Source organism: the organism of the source record quoted next, unplaced genomic scaffold (assembly GCF_019419815.1).
Source record: "Pyrus x bretschneideri cultivar Hongxiangsu unplaced genomic scaffold, Pyrus_bretschneideri_v1 Contig55, whole genome shotgun sequence".
Classification (NCBI taxonomy): domain Eukaryota; kingdom Viridiplantae; phylum Streptophyta; class Magnoliopsida; order Rosales; family Rosaceae; genus Pyrus; species Pyrus x bretschneideri.
Genome location: NW_025999793.1, coordinates 413,355 through 439,304, shown reverse-complemented (window position 1 = coordinate 439,304; position 25,950 = coordinate 413,355). Strand labels below are relative to the sequence as shown.

Here is a 25,950-nt window from a genome sequence, read left to right as displayed (position 1 = left end):
TTCATAAAGAAATAGTGTATAAAGTTAACTTTGAAGGGTACATAAAATGTTAGATTTACAACTTATATAAAATGTTAATTATATAAAATGTTAAGGGCTTATAGGCGAGAGAAAAGATCGGTATTACACTTTAAAATGTGTCAAGTGACTTAAGTTGACAAAAAATTAGATAAAATAGTTTTGAATATAATAGTAGAGATAAAATTAGAAATTTTTAATGAATTTAGAGATTTATTTTACCAAAAAAGTAATTTAAAAACTTAATTTTTACTGACATAATAATTCAGGTACTAAATCGATATTTCATTTATAATAATAATAATAACAATAATAGTAATAATGATAAAGTGGAGGGCATAGTTTCAACTTGGTTTCTGCTTCCGCAAAGTTTAATATAAAAGTACGTTGATTTCTTTTAATCGAAGCAAAAACGAATTTTTTATTCAAACACTCACTCACCAACACACCAGTCAACTCAGAAATCATGCAACATATCTGGTCCGCACCTATGATTCTCATTCTTGATCTGAGAGAGCATATCCTGATATGTTTTTCTATTATTTTTATATTTATTTCGTTTTCATTAATACACCAACCCTATCCCTGATTTGAGCTCAAGACCCCTGATTTGGGAAAAGAATCATCGGCGGGTCATTTTTCTACGGATCCTAAGAATTTTGTGATAGTGATCGTTAATCGTATATCATACGGTTAGAAATTATTTTAAATTTTAAAATTAAATATAAATAGTACTTAATGAAAACTGATCGCACGATGTACGATGAAATGTCATGGTCACGGAATCTCTAGAATTCCCAGGAAACGGATCCGTCTCTCTTCAAATCTCCTAGAAATTCAACTATGTTTCATTCTCGAATTTCCAAACATCCAAACGGGCCTCAAAGTCATATTGATTCAAGCAAATGAAGTTGGAGATTAACAAGGTATGTGATTTCAGCTCCATCCCGGTCCTTCCTCCACACTCAAGGATCGGCTGTTAATTCTTTGGAATTTCAATCGCAAAGTGTTGATTGGTTCTCGAGAAAATGCATGAAAATGATTTGCGGAAATGTCCAAGTTTTTCATCTTTAATTTTCACTGTTTAATAAAGTTTCCACTTAATTGAGCTCGTTAGATTCGATTTTTTGCCTACTTATATTTGGATGACATATTCTCTTAGGTTCGATCTCAGCTCTACATGCTTTCATGTACAAGAGTTCTGTTTGGCTCACGAAACAGTAGGAAAATTGTTGGGAAAATTGAGTTTTGAATCTAAACCTTCTTATCATCTAGGATTCTCAATTATTTGAGTAAACTATGAGCTTGATTTTTATTTTTTTCTTATGAATTCCAAGTTTGATTTATAATTCCCAGTATCTTTTGTTTGATTTGTATGGGAATATGCTAAGAAAAATACACTTTGAGATGTGAACCATATGAATTTTCAATCACCTCCAGTTCTAATTGGTTCTTTGTTTGATTAGAAAATGTAAAAAAGAAAAAAAAAAAAAGTTAAAAGAGTTCAATGTAAAAAACTGGACCAAAAAAGATATACTATTTGTGAAACTGGACTAAGAAAGATGCACTATTTATGAAACTGGACCAAGAAAGATATACTATTTGTGAAACTGGACTAAGAAAGATGCATTATTTATGAAAATGTACCAACTACTATACACTATTTATGCAACTAAACCAAGACCTACACACTATTTATGAAACATGACTAAGAACTAGGCACTATAAATGAAAATAGACTAAGAACTAGACGCTATTTATGAAACACACTATTTATGAAACTGTACTAATTACTATACACTATTTATGAAACAAGATCCAATAACTATGCACTATTTATGAAAATGAATCAAGAACTAGACATTACTTATGAATCTGGACCAATAAATAGTGTAGTACCATTCCAATAACTAAGCACTATTTATAAAAATGAATCAAGAACTAGACATTATTTATGAATCTAGACGAAGAAATAGTGTAGTACCATTCAACTTCATAAATATATAGTACCGTTCAATTTCATAAATAATATAGTATCGTTCATTTCATAAATAGTATAGTACTGTTCATTAAGTTAATTTGAAAATTATGGATTAGTCAATTCTAAGTAATTTTATTGTCTAACTTTGAAGTTTTGATTCCTCTCATGAAGTCTACATAGAAAATTAATTTTTTTTCTTTGGGTCAAACGATAGATTTTGTTAAATTAGATATTAGATTAGCCATTGATAAGGGTGGGCACTTAGAACCGAAAATCGAAACCGAAATATGAACCAAATCGAATAGCACCAAACGGTTTGGTTTTGCGGTTTTGAAACCAAACCGCAACATAGAAAATGGTTTGGTTTCGGTTTTGGATTTTGAAAACCGCACCACAAATATTAATAAATATTTAATTAAATGTCCATATTAGATTTCATGTTTTAATTGGTTGTTTGCTAGAATCTATACACTTAGTATAGACTCAACCACACTAGAATATCATCATTCATCACTTTCTTTCGTTCATTAACTTGAAAGACCTTTGTTATTTTATACCATCACACACACATATATGTACAAGCGTGGACTAATCTTATTATCAAGAGTCAAACAATGATCTAATGAAGTCCACTCATTTGAAGCATGATATCACATATTATAGTATGAAAGTTTCACTCACGTTTAATGAATTCAAATTTATTCAACTTGTTTTATGATAAACATTGTTAGGGACACTCTTTTTTGCACAAACATGTTTTAACGTCACAACTACATGCAACATGCTAATTGTTTACATAACAAATGTCTTTTTCCTATTGCTATTGGGAAATGCTTATTGATATGTTAAATTGCAAATTGTACAATATTTCTTAAAAACCAAACCGAAACCGTTTGAAACCGCACCGAACCGAACCAAACAGTTTGGTTTCATTTCGGTTATGGTTTCAAAACCACACTGAACCAAACTGCAAAAAATTTTGGTTTAGGTTTCGGTTTCACTCAAAACCGCACCAAATCAAATCCTGCCCACCCCTAGCCATTGATGGGGTTCGATCTCATGTTGTCATGCAATGACTCAACACTTTTTCACCACTGTAGTAAAGGACCACTTGCGATAGAGTATTACAGTATATTATTTATGTTAAGTTGCTAATCAAGATCACATAATCGTATATGATTTACCTCTTAATTTATAATTAGACAACATAGGGTTAGATAACTTAGGTTACACCATACTACAACAGATTTTCGTGTGTTGCCATCTTATTTCTGATTTTCATGTAATGTAATAAAGGCTATTTACATATAATTTGCAAGAAAAGAAATAACGAATGGAATATGAACACAAGGTACTAAGATATAGCTTTAGTGACGTTATTCGTGCAACAAATGTTGAGCTATTACCTTTACCTGTCCCATGGGTCGTTTAACTTACTACAATCAGTAATGTACATCTATCTTGCAAAAGTCTTTTTTTATTTTTTTAACAAATGATATTATCTACATATATTAAGGGTGGACTTAGTTTCAAAATAAACTAATAATAATGTGGCTCAAATTCGTCATTTTAGAGAATCAAATTTAGATATTTCACTTATAAATTAAAAGAAATATCCCTAAATTGTAGTATTAAAAAGTCACTCCTAAAATAACACGTTGATCTTTTTCGAAAGAAATTTTAGTAAATGTTCATGTAAACCACTTATCTAATGAGCACTTTGTCCACTTGGGGAATGGGTGATAGAAAAGTGTCTCGTTGAGAGCTCATGAGCTCACATCCACTTAAAAGTTTGTAACCCTTTTTTCCTTTCGCTGAATCCATGCTGCTTTGCGATTAAATTACAATGTAAAGTTTTGACAGAGAATAATAAGAAAAATTGGGTGAATTGTCAATTTAATTTTTGAATTATTACTTGAGTAAAAATTAGGTTTTTAAATTATTTTTTAGAAAATTAATTATTAAATTATAAAAATTTATCAATTACATCTCTAATATTAGATTCGAAGCTATTATATTCAATTTTCTGTTAATTTAAGTCAATTTATTTGCATTAGATACATATTGAAGGGTAAATTGGTAATTTTATAAAGAAATAGTGTATAAAGTTAACTTTGGAGGGTAAATAAAATGTTAGATTCATAACTTATATAAAATGTTATGGGCTTATAGGCGAGAAAAAAAAGGTATTACACTTTAAAGTGTGTCAAGTGACTTAAGATGATGAAAAATTTGACAAAATAGTTTTGAATATAATAGTATGAATGAAATTAAAAATTTTTAATGAATTTAAAATTTTGATTTACCAAAAAAGTAATTGAAAAACTTAATTTTCATTGAAATGATAATCAAGGTACTAAATAGACACTTCATTTATAATAATAATAATAATAAAAAAAGTGGAGGGCACACCTTCAACTTGGTTCCTGCATCTTCAAAGTTTCATATCAAAGTACATTGATTTCTTTTAATCGAAGCGAAAACGAATTTTTATTCAAACACTCACTTCACCAACACAGCAACCAACTCAGAAATCATGTAACATATGTGGTCCCCACCTATGATTCTCATTCCGGATCTATCCTGATATGTTTATATTTATTTCGTTTTCATTAATACACCAACCCTATCCCTGATTTGAGCTCAAGACCCCTGATTTGGGAAAAGAATCATCGACGGATCATTTTTCTACGGATCTTAAAAATTTTGTGATAGTGACCGTTAATCGTATATTATACAGTTAGAAATCATTTTAAAATTTAAAATTTAAAATTAAATATAAATAGTACTTGACGAAAACTGATCGCATTATGTACGATGAAAGGTCATCATCACGAGATCTCTACAATCCCCAGGAAAAGGATTCGTCTCTCTTCAAATCTCCTAGAAATTCAACTATGTTTCATTCTCGAATTTCCAAACATCCAAACGGGCCTCAAAGTCATACTGATTCAAGCAAATGAAGTTGGAGATTAACAAGGTGTGTGATTTCAGCTCCATCCCGGTCCTTCCTCCTCACTCAAGCATCGGCTATTAATTCTTTGGACTTTCAATCGCAAAGTGTTGTTTGGTTCTTGAGAAAATGCATGAAAATGATTTGCAGAAATGTCCAAGTTTTGCATCATTAATTTTCACTGTTTAATAAAGTTTCCTCTTAATTGAGCTTGTTAGATTCCATTTTTTGCCTACTTCTTATATTTGGATGACATATTCTCTAGGTTCGATCTCAGCTCTACATGCTTTCATACACAAGAGTTCTGTTTGGCTCACGAAAATGTAGGAAAATTTTTGGGAAAATTGAGTTTTGAATCTAAACCTTCTTATCATCTAGGATTCTCAATTATTTGAGTAAACTATGAGCTTGATTTTTATTTTTTCTTATGAATTCCAGGTTTGATGTATAATTCCTAGTATCTTTTGTTTGATTTGTATGGGAATATGCTAAGAAAAATACACTTTGAGCTGTGAACCATATGAATTTTCAATCCCCTCCAGTTCTAATTGGTTCTTTATTTGATTAGAAAATGTAAAAAAAAAAAAAATTGAAAGAGTTCAATGTAAAAAACTGGACCAAGAAATATATACTATTTGTGAAACTGGACTAAGAAAGATGCATTATTTATGAAACTAGACCAAGAAAGATATACTATTTGTGAAACTGGACTAAGAAATATGCACTATTTATGAAACTGTACCAACTACTATACACTATTTATGAAACTAGACCAAGGCCTAGATACTATTTATGAAACATGACTAAGAACTAGGCACTATAAATGAAAATAGACTAAGAACTAGACGTTATTTATGAAACACACTATTTATAAAACTGTACCAATTACTCTACACTATTTATGAAATAGGACCCAATAACTAAGCACTATTTATGAAAATGAATCAAGAACTAGACATTACTTATAAATCTGGACCAATAAATAATGTAGTACCATTCCAATAACTTGGAAAGTGAATCAAGAACTAGACATTACTTATGAATCTGGACGAATAAATAGTGTAATACCATTCAATTTCATAAATATATAGTACCGTTCAGTTTCATAAATAGTATAGTATCGTTCATTTCATAAATAATATAGTACTGTTCATTAAGTTAATTTGAAAATTATGGAGTAGTCAATTCTAAGTAATTTTATTGTCTAACTTTGAAGTTTTGATTCCTCTCATGAAGTCTACATAGAAAATTAATTTTTTTTCTTTGGGTCAAACGATAGATTTTGTTAAATTAGATATTAGATTAGCCATTGATAGGGGTGGGCACTTAGAACAGAAAACCGAAACTGAAATACGAACGAAATCGAACAGCACCAAACGGTTTGGTTTTGCGGTTTTGAAACCGAACCGCAACATAGAAAATGGTTTGGTCTAGGTTTTGGATTCTGAAAACCGCACCGCAAATATTAATAAATATTTAATTAAATGTCCATATTAGATTTCATGTTTTAATTGGTTGTTTGCTAGAATCTATATACTTAGTATAGACTCAACCACACTAGAATATCATCATTCATCACTTTCTTTCGTTCATTAACTTGAAAGACCTTTGTTATTTTATACCATCACACACACATATATGTACAAGCGTGGACTAATCTTATTATCAAGAGTCGAACAATGATCTAATGAAGTCCACTCATTTGAAGTATGATATCACATATTCTAGTATGAAAGTTTCGCTCATGTTTAATGAATTCAAATTTATTCAACTTGTTTTATGATAAACATTGTTAGGGACACCCTTTTGTTGCACAAACATGTTTTAACATCACAACTGCATGCAACATGCTAATTGTTTACATAACAAATGTCTTTTTCCTATTGCTATTGGGAAATGCTTATTGATATGTTAAATCGCAAATTGTACATTTTTTCTTAAAAACCAAACTGAAACCGTTTGAAACCGCACTGAACCGAACCAAACGGTTTGGTTTCATTTCGGTTTTGGCTTCAAAACCACACCAAACCAAACTGCAAAAAATTTCGATTTCGGTTTCGGTTCCGGTTCCACTCAAAACCACACAAAACCAAATCCTGCCCACCCCTAGCCATTGATGGGGTTCGATCTCATGCTGTCATATAATGACTCAACACTTTTTCACCACTGTAGTAAATGGTCACTTGCGATAGAGTATTATAGTATATTATTTATGTTAAGTTGCTAATCAAGATCACAGAATCGTATATGATTTACCTCTTAATTTATAATTAGACAACATAGGGTTAGATAACTTAGGTTACACCATACTACAACAGATTTTCGTGTGTTGCCATCTTATTTCTGATTTTCATGTAATGTAATAAAGGCTATTTACATATAATTTGCAAGAAAAGAAATAACGAATGGAATATGAACAAAAGGTACTAAGATATAGCTTTAGTGACGCTATTCGTGCAACAGATGTTGAGCTGTTACCTTCACCTGTCCCATGGGTCGTTTAACTTACTACAAGCAGTAATGTACATCTATCTTTTTTTTTAATTTTTTAACAAATGATATTATCTATCTATCTATCTATATATATATATATATATATATATATATATATATATATTAAGGATGGACTTAGTTTTAAAATAGACTAGTAATAATGTGGCTCAAATTCAGTTTTGGCGATAATTAAATTTAGATTTTCACTTACAAATAAAAAAGAATATCGTTAAACTGTAGTGTTAAGTTATTGCAAAAGTCACTCCTAAAATAACACATTGATCTTTTTCGAATGAAATTTTAGTAAATGTTCATGTAAGCCACTTATCTAATGAGCACTTTGTCCACCTGGGGAATGGGTGATAGAAAAGTGTCTCGTTGAGAGCTCATGAGCTCACATCCACTTAAAAGTTTGTAACCCTTTTTTGCTTTCGCTAAATCCATGCTGCTTTGCGATTAAATTACAATGTAAAGTTTTGACAGAGAATAATAAGAAAAATGGGATGAATTGTCAATTTAATTCTTGAATTATTATTTGAGTAAAAATTAGGTTTTAAAATTATTTTTTAGAAAATCAGTCATTGAATTATAAAAATTTATCAATTACATCTCTAATATTAGATTCGAAGCTATTATATTCAATTTTCTGTTAATTTAAGTCAATTTATTTGCATTAGATACATATTGAAGGGTAAATTGGTAATTTTATAAAGAAATAGTGTATAAAGTTAACTTTGGAGGGTAAATAAAATGTTAGTTTCATAACTTATATAAAATGTTATGAGCTTATAGGCGAGAAAAAAAGGGTATTACACTTTAAAGTGTGTCAAGTAACTTAAGATGATGAAAAATTTGATAAAATAGTTTTGAATATAATAGTATGAATGAAATTAGCAATCTTTAATAAATTTAAAATTTTGTTTTACCAAAAAAGTAATTTAAAAACTTAATTTTCATTGAAATGATAATCAAGGTACTAAATCGACACTTCATTTATAATAATAATAATAAAAGTGGAGGGCACACCTTCAACTTGGTTCCTGCATCTTCAAAGTTTCATATAAAAGTACATTGATTTCTTTTAATCGAAGCGAAAACGAATTTTTATTCAAACACTCACTCACCAACACAGCAACCAACTCAGAAATAATGTAACATATGTGGTCCCCACCTATGATTCTCATTCCGGATCTGAGAGAGCATATCCTGATATGTTTATATTTATTTCGTTTTCATTAATACACCAACCCTGTCCCTGATTTGAGCTCAAGACCCCTGATTTGGGAGAAGAATTCGGCGATAATTTTTTTTCTAGGGATCATAGGAATTTCGTAATCATGACCGTTTATCGTATATTTTACGATCATAAATTATTTTAAAATTTAAAGTTTAAAATTAAATATAAATAGTACGTAACGAAAACTGATTGCACGATATACGATGAGCAATCACGATCACGGAATCTCTAGAATTCCTAAGAAATGGATCCATCTCTCTTCAAATCTCCTAGAAATTCAACTCTGTTTCAATCTCAAATTTCCGAACATCTAAACGGGCATCAAAGTCGTACTGATTCAAGCAAATGAAGTTCGAGTTATTGTACACCTTGGAAGGATTTTGGAGTTATTGTTATAAGAGGAGTTCATTTTCCAACCTGTGTCAATTTCCCTCTTATTTATTTAGCTTTAAACTCATGTTTCGGATTCGGATTTGAGTTTTTATTACCAACCTGGGTTCGGGGCGTGACAAACATGGTCCATGAAATTGAAGTCATCCCTGAATATGGGTGCCGCAAATCAATGTAGTCATTCCGTTAGAATTCTCAAAACCGAGAGAAGATGAGACTAAGTCTGAGGGCGAATCGATTACGATCTAAAAGATCAAAAGCAGTGGAAGGAACCAGAGAGTTGAGAGATCCTAAAAGCCAGAACGACGAAACTTTTGTTTATTTCTTTCCATTTACTCAGGTTTATTGTTTTCAGAATTTTGATCATTCTTAAAAATAATAACTTGATATAATCCATGTGTTGCTATTTAATAGGGTACATGGGTTTATAAATGTGCCACATCAACACACTAACATATTATTTGACAGAATACTAGTTGAAGTACTACATTGATTTGCAACACCAATATTTAGACACGACATTGATTGATTTTCAATTTTAGGGACCATATTGATGGGATGGGCCAATTCTAAAGATCATTTGTGATAAAAACCCTAGAATATTTGATTAAATTGGTTTGGTTCAATTTTACTAACTTTAGCTGGAAGGTTGTGAAATATGATATTTTGTATTTTACAATGTTGAATAGGCTAATAATCACATAAAAATACACATCTCCGGTAATCAATTCAAAATTTTGGTACTTGTGAGAGTTTTAGTCATTCATGCATCACCCTTGAACAAAAGTGTAAGGAAAAAAAAAAAAAAAAAACACACACACACACACACACACACATAACAAAACGTCTCATACCGAAGGTTTTAAAAGACGCTAGACGTTAGTTGAGCGACGGGCTGGGGTTTAGCGCCTAGGCGCCTAGGCGGGGCTTAGGTGGGCGCGTAGTCAGATTTAAGGAAATCTATTATATTTCATTTAAATAAGTATCTGCTTATACTTAATATATATATATATATATATATATATATATATAATTTCATGATAAACTATAAAATAGAATGATATGCATATTATGAAGTATTGGAACATAATGAAAACATGGGAAACAATGATATAAGTGTGTTCATTTAAGTATGCATTAAGTCTTACAATTTGTTGAAAAAAAAAATGCAAAATGAAACGTTATCTATTTTCTGTCTAAATGAGTTGCAACCTAGGTGGGTGCCTAGGCGGGTCTAAGCGGTCTAGGCAGGCGCCTCATCAAGTCTAGGTGCTCTTTATTAATTTTCAAACATTTAAACATTAATCGAAGTAATGGTTAACCGCTTAGCGCCTAAAAAGGCCTATACAGTTCTAGGTGAAGATTTTTAAAACAGTGCTCATATCTACTCTTGTATCACTAGTCGTGCATATTGATTTAAAGTCCTTTATTTAAGCCAATATCTTAAATCTTATAATATGACAATACATTATTGTTCAAATCAAATGCCACTTAACAGTAAGATTCACCTCATTTGATTTGTTTAAACCCCAGATGACACACTTAACTATTGTAGTGTAAATTAATTTTTAAAAATATTTATGGAAATGAAATCAAGTTCATGTGAAATTAATTTTTTTATCAAAAAAAGAAATTTATTAAAGCTGAATGAGAAAGAAATCTAGTAAGCAAAAGAAATAAAAGGCACAAACAGCCTCCAAACATGACGTGGCCGGGGGTTGGTGTTTTTACCAAAAACCAAATTTATTGGAGACAATTGACCAAAAAAAGAAAACTTATTGGGGAAAAGTCCAATCCCGAAACACCCTCCCCACTCTCGCTCCCTACCACTTTCCCCGCTCGATAAACCAGCGCGTGAAAGTACCCGCCTGTCTCAAACGACAACGCTCCGAGTCCCTGATTCCGTGGGCTGACCTCGCTCTCTCTCTCTCTCTCTCGGATCTCAATCTCGCTCTCTCTCCTCCCACCCACCAAACCCACCAACCCCCACACCCAGCTATATATAAATTACACCTAGCAATGTATACACTTGACACACACCTATACATACAATAATACCGCCGTCGCCGCCACCTCTAGCATCACCGCCGGCCCGACCCGACTATGGCCGCATCAGCGTTCCAAATCCGCTCCCCATTTTCCCGAAACCCCGCCCTCTCTCTCTCCTCCAAGCCCTCCCTCTCCGCTTTCTCAGTAACTCCCGCCTCGCGCCGCCGGGCTCTTCCGCGGCTGGTCGTGGTGCTGTCTGCTGCGAACCTCGACGCCAAGCCCACCGTCCTCGTCTCAGAGAAGCTCGGAGAACCCGGAATCAACCTCCTCAAGCAGTTCGCTAATGTCGACTGCTCCTACAATCTCAGCCCCGAGGAGCTCTGCACCAAGATCTCGCTCTGCGACGCGTTGATCGTGCGTAGCGGGACCAAGGTCACCCGCGAGGTGTTCGAATCCTCCGGCGGGAGGTTGAAGGTTGTGGGAAGAGCTGGCGTCGGTATCGACAACGTGGATCTGGCTGCGGCGACTGAGTTCGGGTGCTTGGTGGTGAACGCCCCCACGGCCAACACCGTTGCGGCCGCCGAGCACGGGATTGCTCTCTTGACAGCCATGGCTCGCAACGTCGCTCAGGCCGACGCGTCTGTGAAAGCCGGTGAGTAATTGCAATCATTCCTCTGTTTTGGGAAATGAAAGGTCGTTGAGGTATTTCGTCGAACAGTTGTGATTCAATTTCGTTGTGTTGCAGGGAAATGGGAGAGGAACAAGTATGTAGGTGTTTCCCTTGTTGGGAAGACCTTAGCCGTGATGGGGTTCGGGAAAGTTGGATCTGAAGTGGCTCGGCGTGCCAAGGGGCTCGGTATGCACGTGATTTCCCACGACCCGTACGCCCCTGCAGATCGTGCTCGTGCCATTGGTGTGGAGCTTGTGAGCTTCGATGAGGCTTTGGCCACCGCCGATTTCATATCTTTGCACATGCCTCTCACTCCAGCGACCAAGAAGGTTCTCAATGATGACACTTTTGCTAAGATGAAGAAGGGAGTTCGAATCGTGAACGTCGCTCGTGGTGGCGTCATTGATGAGGATGCACTCCTCAGGGCACTCGATGCCGGAATTGTTGCTCAGGTTTGGTTCTTACCCTTTACATATTCAAATGCCATATGCATTTCAATATTGTGCAGGAAAGCTAAAAAGGTCATTTATTTTTTTCGTTTGTAGGCTGCTCTTGATGTGTTCACGGTGGAGCCACCGCCGCAGGGCAACAAGTTGGTGTTGCATGAGAGAGTTACCGCTACTCCTCACCTTGGTGCCAGTACCATGGAAGCACAGGTAGCCTTTGCTGGTTTGCATCTATATCTTAATGCCTAGTTTTTGTTTCACCTGGTATCTTATGATTTTTGAATTTGATGTGCAGGAAGGTGTGGCCGTTGAAATTGCTGAAGCTGTCGTTGGAGCCTTGAAAGGGGAGCTTGCCGCCACTGCAGTCAATGCACCAATGGTTCCCGCTGAGGTATCATCTCAATTGCCCAATATTGTTTCTCTTGCATTTCGAGTGGTTTGTCTTGTGCGTTTCCCTGCAGGGTTCTAAGAAGTACCTGGGTAGTTTATTTACTGTCTGCTCTCGAAATGTTACAATTGAATTGATTAATGGAAATGTGGTTCTTGATCTGCAGAGCTACTTGTTATGTTTCTGAGTATGAATTTTTCAAGATTCACATCCGAAATCTAAAATGTTTGTATTGCGTTAGTGTATGGCAAAAAATGGGATGTGGGGATGCGCTTTTGATACCCGCTACTTAAAACTTCAATTGTTATTCTTACCGATGTAATATTTAGATTAAATGCTTCAGGCTCTTGCGACAATTTACAATTTACAATTTACAATTTCTCTTGCCATTCTTGATTGTAGGTTTTGACGGAACTGAAGCCGTATGTTGTGCTTGCTGAGAAGCTTGGAAGACTGGCTGTCCAGTTAGTGGCAGGAGGAAGCGGTGTGAAAAATGTCAAGGTCTCATATGCGTCAGCTAGGGCTCCTGATGACCTTGACACTAGGTTGCTCCGAGCCATGATTACCAAGGGTCTCATTGAGCCCATATCCAGCGTTTTCGTGAATCTGGTTAATGCAGATTTCACTGCTAAACAGAGAGGACTCAGGATAACAGAAGAGCGAACAATGCTCGATGGTTCGCCTGAAAGTCCACTTGATTCCATCCAAGTGCAGATTGCCAACGTGGAATCCAAATTTGCCAGTGCGATATCAGAGAGCGGAGAGATCACGGTGGAGGGTCGGGTTAAGGATGGGGTTCCTCACTTGACAAAGGTTGGATCATTCGAAGTTGATGTGAGTTTGGAAGGTAGCATAATCCTCTGCAGACAGGTTGATCAGCCGGGTATGATAGGACTGGTCGGAAGCATTTTAGGAGAGGAGAATGTGAATGTCAGTTTCATGAGCGTTGGAAGGATTGCCCCGCGAAAGCAGGCTGTGATGGCAATTGGAGTGGATGACCAACCCAGCAAGCAGTCTTTGAAAAGGATTGGGGATGTTCCAGCCATTGAAGAGTTTGTTTTCCTCAAGTTGTAGACTCTGCCTGCCTTATGGTTTGCTTCACTTTTGGTGGCATTGCTACATGTTACCTGCCCGATTTTGGAAATCCGTATGATTTTGTGGTAGATTTAGGTGAGAAGGATGAATAATTCGGTTTGCGACAACGAGGATGTACTTTATTTTAGCTTTTATTGTCCCCAAATTTCTAGTTCCATTTTAGTTTTGCCCTATTGAGATGAAATCACCATGCTGTGTGCTCTGTTTTCTTTGGAATGCTATAAATTGTTCTGCAGTTTCAAAAGTGAAATATAATTTACTATATGAATTGCTTTCGTCGCAATAAGAGAATGTGTCCTTTACCCTGCAGGAACTAAAAGCACTTCTGCATTTCTTAAAAGCACTTACATTTGTCGTTGAACGGATCTTATTTCCATAACTTCTGAAACTTTCTATATATTATATGCGCGAGAATCATTTTTCCGACATTCATTCGATGCCAGAGATTCCAAAGCTTGAGGCTCTTTAATTCATGAACCATAAATGAAAGGAACCTGAGCTACTGTCGTCGGTAGGGAGAAGTGGAGGTTTTGAACTGCTAAATAGGCAGCGAAACCAGCAGCATAACCAGCAAGAGCAAAACCACTCACCTGCACAATGCACAAGGGACAGTGAATTTTTTCATCAACACCCAAAGGAAGACTAAACTTCAAAGATGATACCGTAAACAGTTTACGAAAACAGTTGATACCTTCCGCAAGTACCAGAAGAAGTCCACCTTTTCCATCCCCATAAAAGCGACTCCAGCTGCAGAACCAATAACTAGCATGGATCCACCAGTACTAGCACAGTATGCGACCAGCTACCAAAACTCAGAATCCTGGGGAAAAGTAGTGAGATCGTACATCCCCATAGTGGTGGCAACCAGTGGAACATTGTCTACAATCGCTGATACAACTCCTATTGAGATTGCAATCAGCTCAACATTGGGAATGTGAGCATCCAGGTAATTTGCTAATTCTCGAAGAATTCCTGCCGCCTCCAGGCTAGGGTACAAGAAAAGTTAAAATGCAGAAAGTGAAACTTATAACTCTCGAAGCCACTTTTTACAAGCAGCGGATAACTTTTGCATAGTCTACGTAGAAAGAAAAATATAGGATGCTAAGCCGTGATCGACTTGAAACTTATTGACTGCTTAATTATTTAATATCGATTTTTGCAATTGCAAGTAAAACAAGTTTACGATTCACCTGCTAACAGACAATAGGATGCCAAGGAAGAAGAGTGCTCCTTGAGTGTCAATCCCGGACAAGGCCTGCGGTACTTTTAACTTGTGTCTTTCCGATTCACCGTGATGAATAGCATCAGTCAGAATCCAAAGTACTCCGATTCCCAGCAACATACCCATGTGCGGAGGCGAACCAGTTAGGGCCTTGAACACTGGAACAAAAACCAAAGCTCCAATGCCTACAGAGAAAACAAGCTGTCCCCGAGGTGCCATCCGTTCAGATGCCATAACATCGGACGTGTCTGGTCCTTCCCCACTTACTCCACTGAATGGAAGAACAAATCATATCATTCATCTATGATTTCCAAGTTTAATACTAACTTTCGCGTCTCAATTCCTTGACTTGGGTTTGAAAATGAAAAACAAGTACCTAGTCAGGGACATAAGCGCCAGTGGAACAGCAACAGAGACGGCGGAAGGTATAAACAAGGTCTGCAAGTAAGAAAAACAAGTTCATTTTATGTCAGAATATTGAAAAAAATTATTCCTTTTGAGGATTATTTTACATAGACGAAGTGTCGAATATCTAGACATCCAACTTGGCAGATATGACCAGAAACTCTAAATGGAAAGATCAATTTCACGTGTTTACAAAACTTTTTCACATACCTCTAAAGCAATCATGTCAACAAAAATAATAACAAAATCAATTGTATATGCATTAAAAGCGTGAGGCGTGGGCGAGGCGTCCGAGGGATAACCCGGCCTAGGTATGAGGCAAAACCTCACATGACCTAAATTTTTTAATATATACATTGAGCGTACACATATATTATATTAAAAAAAATTATTAATCAATAATCACCCTTAGCACACATATATACATATATTATAAATATATATACACACATATATATACATATTATATATATATATATATATATATAATAGAGGATGAAAAACACAATGAGTACACACATAACAATGCACGTAGACATCACACACATCCATTATATAAAAAAATAAAAATCAGAAGAAAAAGGCAGAGAGACGATAGTGCAAGGAAGAGGTATGAGGTAGTTAAAACCTACCCCAAATTTGGGTTTGGGAGTAAACAAAAAAAAAAAAAAAAAAAAAAAAAAAAAAAAAAAAAAAAAAAAACACATCCCTGAGGCTTGCCTAGGCAACTCCGGCGACACCGTCTGCCCACTCCGTCAAAACAGAGGCGACAACCCTCAGGCCCAGCCTTAGAAGATGCCTAGGCGCACCCTGAGGCGAGCCTTTTAAAACATACAGAAGATTGGTGGCGAGCCTTTTAAAACATACAAAAGATCGGCGGAAGATAAAAAACCAATAAACCTATCATCCAATTGTAACAGATTTGCAGTTCAACCAACATACATCAAGCTGGTTTGGTATTGCTCTGCTTTGAAAAAAAAAAATGCTTTTACTATGTTGTGAGAATAAGCAGCTGTGAAATAAAGCAGCAAAGTGTTTTGTAAACTTTTTTGTAAAAGTGCTTTTGGAAAAAAAACAGTATTATAGTGTTTGCTAAACTTTTATGTAAAACAGCTATGATTGTGTGAAATGACCAAAAAATGTATAATTCTAGATTTGCCATTAATTTAATTTTCTTAACAAATAAAGGTGAATTACTAAATATACTTTATTTTTAAAAGAAAAATATTTATAAACTTTATCTTAAACATATAATCTAACGTTTAACAAGAAATCATAATCCAACATTTAACAAGAAATCATAATCCAACATTCAACATATAATCCAACATTTATGCTGCTTCACGTTTTCAGCTTTCTTTCAAAGCTCATTTTTGCTGTTTCACGTTTTCACATTTTTTTCACCCAAAATTGTGAAAATAAGCTGTTTTTAAGTGTTTATCAAACACCTTTTTAAACTTAATTTTTTTTTTTATATCCACTTTTTATAAAATCACCTCAAACCAAACCAGTAGATCATATAGCAGAAATCCCTAGTCAACAGATAATAAGACAATGCGAAAAAAAGAAGTTAGTTGGAACGAAGAAAAAGACCTTCATTGTCTCCAATGTGGATATCTGACCATGAATCCAGAGCATAGTAGTGGTAACATCACCAATAGGAGTCCATGCACCACCGGCATTTGCTGCTATGACAACAACAGCTCCTAAAAGCCTGTCAATAAAATACAATTCAGAAAACAACGCAGAAAATCACGCATCTATTTGAGCTCCATTACTGTACAGAAAATATAGTACAACTTCATAAATGACCGAATCGGCTAGGAACTATGAACATGCTAAAGTGGTGCTTAAAGAAACAATATTATGAGTACCACAAAAAGTCGATTTTCAGTTTTAGTTGTAATCTTCTTTAGTTCTTTAAGAGGGAAATGCTAAAGAAATTCTTTCAATCTTCCTTTGTTCTTTCAGAGATCTTAAAAAAGATTCTTACATACAAAAGATATATAGTAGATGGTTAGAACATACTTGCGAAATTCTGACTGAGGAACTAATTTTCGCAACAAAGAAACCATGAAAATGGTAGACGTCAAGTTGTCAAGAATTGAACTAAGGAGAAAGGTGAAAAAACCCACCTGAAAAAATTCAACAATAACTTGTTATTGCTTGATACTTGATACATAAAGTAATGTAAGCAGTAAAAGAACAAGCTTGTCACAAAAAGTTTAATTTGGAATTTCCCTGTGGTTTCTATTGAACTCTCTTATCTGTTTGAATTTTAGAGGACAAAAAAATCTCTAATACCACAGAAAATACAGCGAAATATGGTATGTTCCAAGAAGTTGATTGAATATTCCAAATGTGCAGTAGAAAAGATTATTTGCATGACAGCAGAAGCAAAGAACTCACCACCCAAAGAAGCGTCCTTGGCTTTCGAGTGGTTATATTGTCAGTAACCAGCTTAAATCCTTGATGTGAATGAACTATCTCGACAATGGTCATTGCACCAAGCAAGAAAAACACTATTTCACTGACTTCAGCAAATGCATGTTGTAACTCCGAAACAGCTATATCAGTTGAAGGAGCCTACAGAAGTATCAAAATTAGGTTTGGGAGAAGGAACCGTAAATTATAATTTTTTTCGAATACAAATTTTCCTACGAATTAATATGGATTTTGGTATTAGTTTCTGGGATTTCATGCTTCTGCTTACGTACTCTTATTCTTAATTAATATCAGTAATCCTAATTATATTCTATTGAAGGAGAAAAACTTGTGTGGGGCTTTGCTTGTCACTGGATTTTGCTGAGTGGTACTACAATCCAATCAAAACTTGCCACATGGCAAGTCTTAAATATTATCTTTTATCATTCTTTTATATTTAAAATTCTCATAATTATTTTTCCTACTAATTAATATACATCATGAGATTAATTTGATGTATATTTTTCTTCTCCCCCTCCCTCTTTTTCTTCCCAAATTTTCCCTTTGGTACTTTTATATTTTGCCGTGGAAGTCTTCAGTTTCTTCTCTCTCTCCCACTTCCACCATCATGTTAAAGATGGATAATCAACCAAAATAGTTGTACTTCAACCAAAATAAAGTGAAGGATAACCACGAAATTGTGAAACAATCAACTTGATAGTATGGAGTGAGTCTGCAATATTGTATTTAGAGTTTGCTACAAAATATTCTAATCCTTTATAGGAGAAACATAAACACGCAAATTACAACTCAGAGATATATAAAACAGGATGAGCTGTTGGGCAATGAAATTGTGCTTATAATTGAAAAAAAAAAAATTAATAAACAGCTTTTGTAAAAATAAATAAATAAATAAAAATAAAGGAAAAAAGAAGTATAGGTTTGGATTTTCCTTTTTTTTTTCTTAGTTTTTTTTTTCATTTCATGATAGTTGGAGAAGATGACTTTGTTTTTGCCCCATATTCTTATGAAGGAAGGAAATGCACAGAGTGGGGAAGAAGCCGACAGAGAGAAAATTTGAGAAGAAAAGAAGATAGAGGAGATCAGAGGAAAAATGAAACCTTGAATTAATCTTATATCAATTAATAGGAAATATAATTATGAAAGTTTTAAATATTAAAGAAAAAAATAAAAGATAATATTTAAGACTTGCCACGTGGCAAGTTTTGATTGGATTTTAGTGCCACTCAGCAAAATCCAGTGGCAAGTAAAGCACCACACAAGTTTTTCTCCTATTGAAGGGAAGAGTTGCATTAGACATGTTGCAATTTTCTAATTATGTTAGTAATCTCCTAATCAATTTAATTTAATGTTGACTAATTTATTTTGGTGTTGTATGTAGATTTCCTTATGGAATTGATTTTAAAATTAATTGATAATTATCATCTAAATTGGAGGAGATTCTAAATTTAAAATATATTCCACTAATTGTTTTATCGTGAGATTAAAAGTATTTTCATAATTATTGATATTGCCCATATAAAGAGAAATTATTTTAATACGTTTTCTTAAAGGGGAAATTAGTAATCTCCTTGAATTTTGGGTTGTGAATCACAATACAACTATTATGGGAATTTAAGCTAGATTGAAATTACAATTAAATTACCTGTATTGTATTTGATTATTTGAATTAACTCATTTCTTTTACTAATAAAGTCTCTTATAAAGAATCTTTTAGAATTAAGGAGTTACGTATTTTGGATATCATGTTTCCATATTTTAAATTTGGATATGTATCATGCATGCACTCACAAAGCTTGTGAATTCTTTTGGATTTTATGACTGATGGTTGAGATCGATTAATAATGTTGAGATATTGTTCCTTATATAAGCCTAATTTTGATACATATAGATTGGTTTATTTTGCCCAAACCAACAATTTTGTGACTCAACAAATTTGTTTGAGAACTTTTAATGTTTTGGGCATTTTAAAGGTTATTTATCTAATGAAATGAACCTTTAATTTACTTAAGAAATTTTAGTGTTTTGAGCATATTAAAGATTGTAAATTGGTTTTATTTAAATTATGAATAAATCTGAAAATTTTGGTAGCGCTTGGGAAATATTGATGGAGTATTGCATACCTTGCAACGTGTCCTATTTGATTACGATTTTGATAGATTTTCCTAACCTAACTTTGTGAAAATTTGCCATGTTATATTATATAATGGATTGTATACACAGAAAAAAAAAAATTCATTTTTTTGTAGAAGAAATGGATTTATGGTTAATTTTTTAAGTGTGATACTATGTTGCTGGAATTTTGCAGCATAATCTGTTTGAAATATTATTTTGATATACCTATGCAACTCCTAAATTTATTAAATTTAAGTATGATACACATTGATATGTTTATTTTAAATCTGGAAATTTTCACTCACATTGGTTTGAAAATGACTTATTGGTGAATTTTTAACCTCAGGACTATACTGCAGAATTTACTCAGCTTCTGCAGCACATTCCATTTCGATTTTATTTTTAGCCCACTTTAAAGATTGTAAAAATTATGGAACTTTGGCTGACAGTAAATTTATATGTCTACTTAAATTCTGAAAATTTTGATGCATATTGGAGAAAAATTAAATTTTTGGTGAATTATTTAGTCTCCGGTATGTATGGCAGAATTTTTGCCGTTTCTGCAGCACATCCCATTTCTAATTTTCTTTTAGTACACTTGTAAAGTCTCAAAAATTATGAACTTTTTGGAATTAACAGATTTGTATGTTTACTTTATGTCTGAAAAGTTTCATGCATATCGGATGAACAATGAATATTTGGTGAATTTGTAATCTCAGGTTTGTACTGAACATTTTCTGCAGTTTCTAAAGCACCTCTCTTTTCGAATTCATTTTTTGGCTCGTTTAAAATTTTTAAAAAATCATGAATTTTTTCCAAATAGTAGCCATATATGTCTAGTGCATACCTAAAAATTTTCATGACAATCTAAAGAGAATTGAGTTTTTAGTGAATTTGCAAACTAAAGTAGTACTGCTGAATTTTGGTACTTCAAAACTAGTTTTGTTATGTGATATTGTTTCACTAATTTGTCCACATCTATTGGCACCGATTATTATACAAGTTTATGGTTCCAATATGTCCTCATTTTATGCAAATTCTCAATACTAACGACTTTTATAGACAACACTGATGAAATTTTGATTTAAAGATGTATTGGTTTGTTTTGCTTAAACCAATGTTTTTTTTTTTGGTCATCAATTCTGATTATGATGATAATTGTTTTTTGAGAGAAAATTGGAAAGTGACATCAGTTTACTAATTGATCATTTTGGTCCCTGTCAAATAACTGAATAACCATGTTTCCTCTTTCGAGAAGTCTATTGTTCAATGTCAACAACGACGTACTTTTGTATCTGGTTGAATCTTTTGAGAATCATTGAATATCCAACAAAACGGTTATTTAATAATGTTCTTAAGGATTATTTTGAAAAATCAGAATTCTAATTTATATGGTGAATACTTTTGTCCCAATAGGAATTTCAGGAAATCACTCACCAATTATAAATTAGTATTATAGAAAATCATAAAGTACTTCTAACATATTTTCATCTGGCCAAAGCTGTTGAAGCTATATGTATTTTGTGTATTTTATGTTTTGACTAGCTATACAGGTATTTTCTTTGCATGATTAGTTTCTGCCTAAAGGTGTAACAATCATGCAATTTGCAATTGGTTCGATCCTCCACAACTCGACTACTTCCATGATGAATCTTGCATAATCGAGAATGAGTAGGTAATTTTGCCAATCTTTTGCCTTAATTTTCTCTAAGTTCTAAATTGGATTAAAATTATTGTTGAAAAATTGATGTTATTAAGATATCTAAGTGTTTATTTTAATCAACTTTGTTTTAGAATTAAAACATAAATTTTGAGTTTGGATTCTCTTATTAGGTTTCATTTTAATTTATGACCTAATCTTTAACACATATGTGAGTCTTCTCTCATACACTAAAATAAAATAAAATTTGTAGTCATTGCATAAGTTTTTATTTATGAACTTTTTAATTCTAACCTACTTTAAAAAAAAAAATTATGTATTTTATCTTTATTGATTCAACTAGCCTATATTTTGGTATATGAAAACCACTTTCTCCAGTGTTTAATCTTGCAATTTTGACTGTTTGCCCAAGTGGGAGAAATAATGTATTATGGGCTTCACACTCATCAAATTTGCATGCTTTTAATGGCCATAGTTTTGGTAGAGAAAATGCACATCATCATACTACTTTATATTTTATATATGCAACTAATCTTGCAAGAAATTTAAGAAGGGTTAATGAGCATATTCTGCTCAAAAGTGTTTTGCTTATTAATTCTTGTTTGTTGTTCAAGAAATTGGACTTGTGATTTATATGTTATTGATGGATAATTAATTTGCTCAAAAGTGTTTTCTTATTCAGTACAACTATAAATCAATGTATAGTGAAACATGGAATTGACAAGATTGTATATACTTCATCTGCTCAAAAGTGTTGAAGCTATATACGTTTGCCCTTGTATTTTATGTTTTAGCTATGCAAACCTAATATAATTAGTTTATGTCCAAAGATGATTCTAGAATTATATGCTTTTGATGTAGTAAGAAAACATTTAGTTAAAGTTTTCTATTTCTGTCAAATGTTAGATGAACAAAACTGAACAAATGATTTTGTATAGTTTTTCAGTCACAAGAGTCACTTCCCTACAGATATCTAGAGTAAAGATGTTGAGCTCACAAATTTTATGTTTTAAATCCCATAACTAATGTTTTGCTAATGGGAGTATTTGAAAGGTATCTGTTTCATTTTGTAGACATTTACAAAGTTTTTGTTTTTTACTCTCTTAATCAGTGGGAGTAAAAGTTTACCTTTTTATTTTTTGAAAAAATTGAAGTATTTGACTATTTTGGTTAGTGGGAGTAAAAGCTTGCCTTTTGTTTTGAAATAATGAAGTGTGAGTGGTTGATATTTAAGAGTAATCTTGTTTAAACTTTTGGTCATAAGTTTTAATGAGAAATCCTAATTTTGTTATTATATCAGATTGTTTAAATTGACAAAAATTCGTGCAAGGAACTCATGCTAGAGTTTATTTTGTTTAGTGAAATAGATATTTGGTTCATTAGTTTCAGACACCATGGCATAGTCTACAACTGTATGCTTGGATTGATGTGCATGTGATTATAGAGCACAAATGCAGAAAGATATGCATTTGGATTTCTATAGTTCTACATTTAGTTTGAGTAATAGTTGTCTTTTGAGGGAAAACTTTTGTATCTTTGGTTCAGTGATCACTGTGATTCTTGTTGCAATCAAACTGTTGGTATTGACACTTAAAGTGGGAGAATGTAAGACTCATGTTGAGTTGTCAATTATTATGAATCGAATTACTTGAAAGACAAATAACTTGATCTTCAAAATATTTGGCTTTTAACGTGATTGAATATTGGTTAGCGAGAATCATGGAACCAAGATATATTTAGTTGACTAATTGAAACCCTAATTAAGTAAGACATATTGTACATGCCTTGGTGGGGCAACATTAAGAATAAATGGTGATTTGGTGTATTCCTCTAATTACTATAATAGGCGGAATTGGAGGAACCCTAATCACTATATAAAGGGTGTCCTTGCTTTCACAAAATACGCGTTCCATTATGAGCAAACCCTATTATTGCTGGAACACTTCTGCTTGGCAACAACCCAGGAGTGGTACATTGCCACTGCCCCTGTTCCAGCTGCTGCAAATACTGCAATAGCTTTCAGCAAATCAGTCTTTGGCCTGTACTTGGCCTTAAATTCTTCCGAGCCTGTTTCGTCAACCGAACATAGAGGATCACATGATCCAGAACTTGGGTTCAACTCCTGATAATATGCTAAAAGGTGATTCAAAACTTTCGAGTTTCGATAATTTAGTTTCCAAACAGCAACCAATAGGCAATCCAAGAGAAACCCATGTCTTATCCTATTAGGCAATTCCATTCCCATGAACTAATTACTAAAATTCTGTGCAGGTGCAACTGATGCATTTCAAATACTAATATCAACAAATTAATCCAACGGGCTTTCAAAGTTGCTAATTCTCACAAATTTATCCGATTATATTAAACTTTTCAGGACTTAACCAATTCAAATTTATACATACTTTGTCAAGACTCAAGATTAACCAACCAAATTTCAAAACCAGGAAAACTAACAACTGGGTACAGTTAAAATACGAAACTTTCGCCAAAGAAGAACCTGCAACTCTCTGTCGGAGCTGGATTTAACTTTCTACTGCTGAACCGACGGAGGAGAAGAAGAAGACTTCGAATCTCGTGCTTCGTCCTCAGCTCTGGCCAGCACGCCATTGCCAAGCAACCTCGAGCCTCGAATCCCCCGCAGAGACGAGCCAAAGCAAGGCAGAGAAGGAGATAAGTTGTGGGCCTGAGAGAGAAAGGACAGCGAGCTAGGGCTGCTGAAGGGGATGCTGGTAGTAGTCTGCAGTGGTTCTTGTTTGTGAGTATTTGGCCAGTTGCATGGAAATTGAAAGGGATTTACAGAGGTGTGGAGGGAGTGGAAATGGGAGTGGAAGTAGAGTTTCTTGGTGGATTTGTCATATTATTATTACCGGAAACTGGAAAAGTATGGAACCACTCACTCGATCGTCTCTCTAACACTGTGTTTGGATGAAGAATTTCTAAATTATTACAGAATTTTAAATGATGGGAATTACAATTGACAGTAATTAAATTCCCGTTAATTGAAATTTCATCGTTTGGATGTTGGATACATAGAAATTACAAAATGAAGGGAATTCCAAATTTCATTGTTTGGATATTCTCTAGAATTTGTATTAAATAGAGGAATACAAATTTGAATAAAAATGTTAAACTGGTTATAAATCATCAAGGTTAATGTCATGAAACAAAAATCATTGAGCTATGAGAAAATACGTTTCTTTCCCTCACTCCCTGAAAAAATCATCAAGGTTAATGTCTCGAACCCAATTAGCATACTTAGACGCACCTAATTGTGCAGAAGCCGAAATGAGACCAACCAACGTAATCTCATCAAGGCTTTTATTCTAACTAAAATCTTACTGGAAAACTAAAATGGGAAATATAATGAAAATAATCCTATGCGCCTCGTGAAGTAAACAATAATACCATATTCTTTTTCTTCTCGACTGGGAGTGTCTTCAACATGAGAAATTGCTTGTCATTTTCGATCAACCAAGCACATGCTTTGATTTGTTCTTCTTCACTGAGATCTGGTATTGCATTTACTTCATCATATACCTCTGTTGGATCAAGCTTCTTTGTGTCTGCACAAATATATTCTTGAAAGGATGAAGCCATCTTGGCAAGTGAATCTGCAATCATATCTTTTGGGGTGGTTGGTTTTTTCTTTGTATGAGGCACATCAACAAAATTTGTTGGTTTTCTCTTACTTTGAGTCTTCTGAACATTGGCTGAAGTAGGTGATATATCATTAATAATTTCAATATCTTCTAAACCTTGCGTATCACCATCCAAATCAATATGATTAGTTTCATTATGCGGAGGAGTCATAATCTCAACAGCTTCCACACCTGTTTCAGCACCCTCACCCGTGGCTCTATCTTTGCCACACAAATCCACTATATCATCCCAATTTGGAATGACCTTCCAACGAAAACTTTTAGCGCCACTATGTGACTACCAATCAAAACATAAAAATCAAAAAAGCAAACCGTAAGTATAAGAAGAGTTAAAATAATATCACACACAAAAGAAAAATAATGAATTTGTCATACCTTCACGTACTCTTGCCAGACATGATCTTCATCTACACTTATCATCTTCTTGGTTGCATCCCAACTAAATCCACTTTGACTTAGTATATCACTCACAATTGCATAGAACTTTTTCCAAGACTTCACACGATTTCGAATGTTATCAGCAGTTACATGAATATCAAATTGAGCAGATAATATAGATGCAGCAGAATTATAAGCAGCTGTCTTCCAACCACCATCTCCTTTGTTACCCAATCTTCGTTCTTCACGAAGTATGTCAGCCAAAGCACGTTCCATATCTACATTCCATCTAAAATAATTATTTTCATCTCCTTCATTTTCAATTTCTTGGTTCTCTTTCTTTCTCCTTGGTTTTTGTTTGCATACTGGTTTTCTATCAGATCCTTCCATTGCTCCTAACATTAAA

At 33.8% G+C, this 25,950-nt stretch overlaps 1 protein-coding gene and 1 pseudogene across 1 annotated transcript; one reads left to right on the top strand and one right to left on the bottom strand.

Annotated features, from left to right (window-relative positions):
• The first annotated feature begins 11,120 nt into the window (after window positions 1-11,120).
• Window positions 11,121-13,936, top strand: LOC103927780 (D-3-phosphoglycerate dehydrogenase 1, chloroplastic). The gene is made up of 5 exons (XM_048570792.1): window positions 11,121-11,713; window positions 11,807-12,183; window positions 12,277-12,387; window positions 12,473-12,568; window positions 12,968-13,936. Exons 1-5 carry the CDS (start codon window positions 11,176-11,178, stop codon window positions 13,637-13,639), a joined length of 1,794 nt encoding a protein of 597 aa, XP_048426749.1. The 5' UTR covers window positions 11,121-11,175; the 3' UTR covers window positions 13,640-13,936.
• A 135-nt stretch (window positions 13,937-14,071) lies between these two features.
• On the bottom strand, window positions 14,072-25,820 carry LOC103927781 (annotated as a pseudogene).
• Between the last annotated feature and the right edge of the window lie 130 nt (window positions 25,821-25,950).

Bases quoted from the DNA above. Each gene is read 5' to 3' on its own strand.
- LOC103927780 (XM_048570792.1), top strand. From the start codon at position 11,176: ATGGCCGCATCAGCGTTCCAAATCCGCTCCCCATTTTCCCGAAACCCC. The intron at 11,714-11,806 runs GTGAGTAATTGC...GTTGTGTTGCAG, and splicing joins CGACGCGTCTGTGAAAGCCG to GGAAATGGGAGAGGAACAAG. The intron at 12,388-12,472 runs GTAGCCTTTGCT...TTTGATGTGCAG, and splicing joins CCAGTACCATGGAAGCACAG to GAAGGTGTGGCCGTTGAAAT.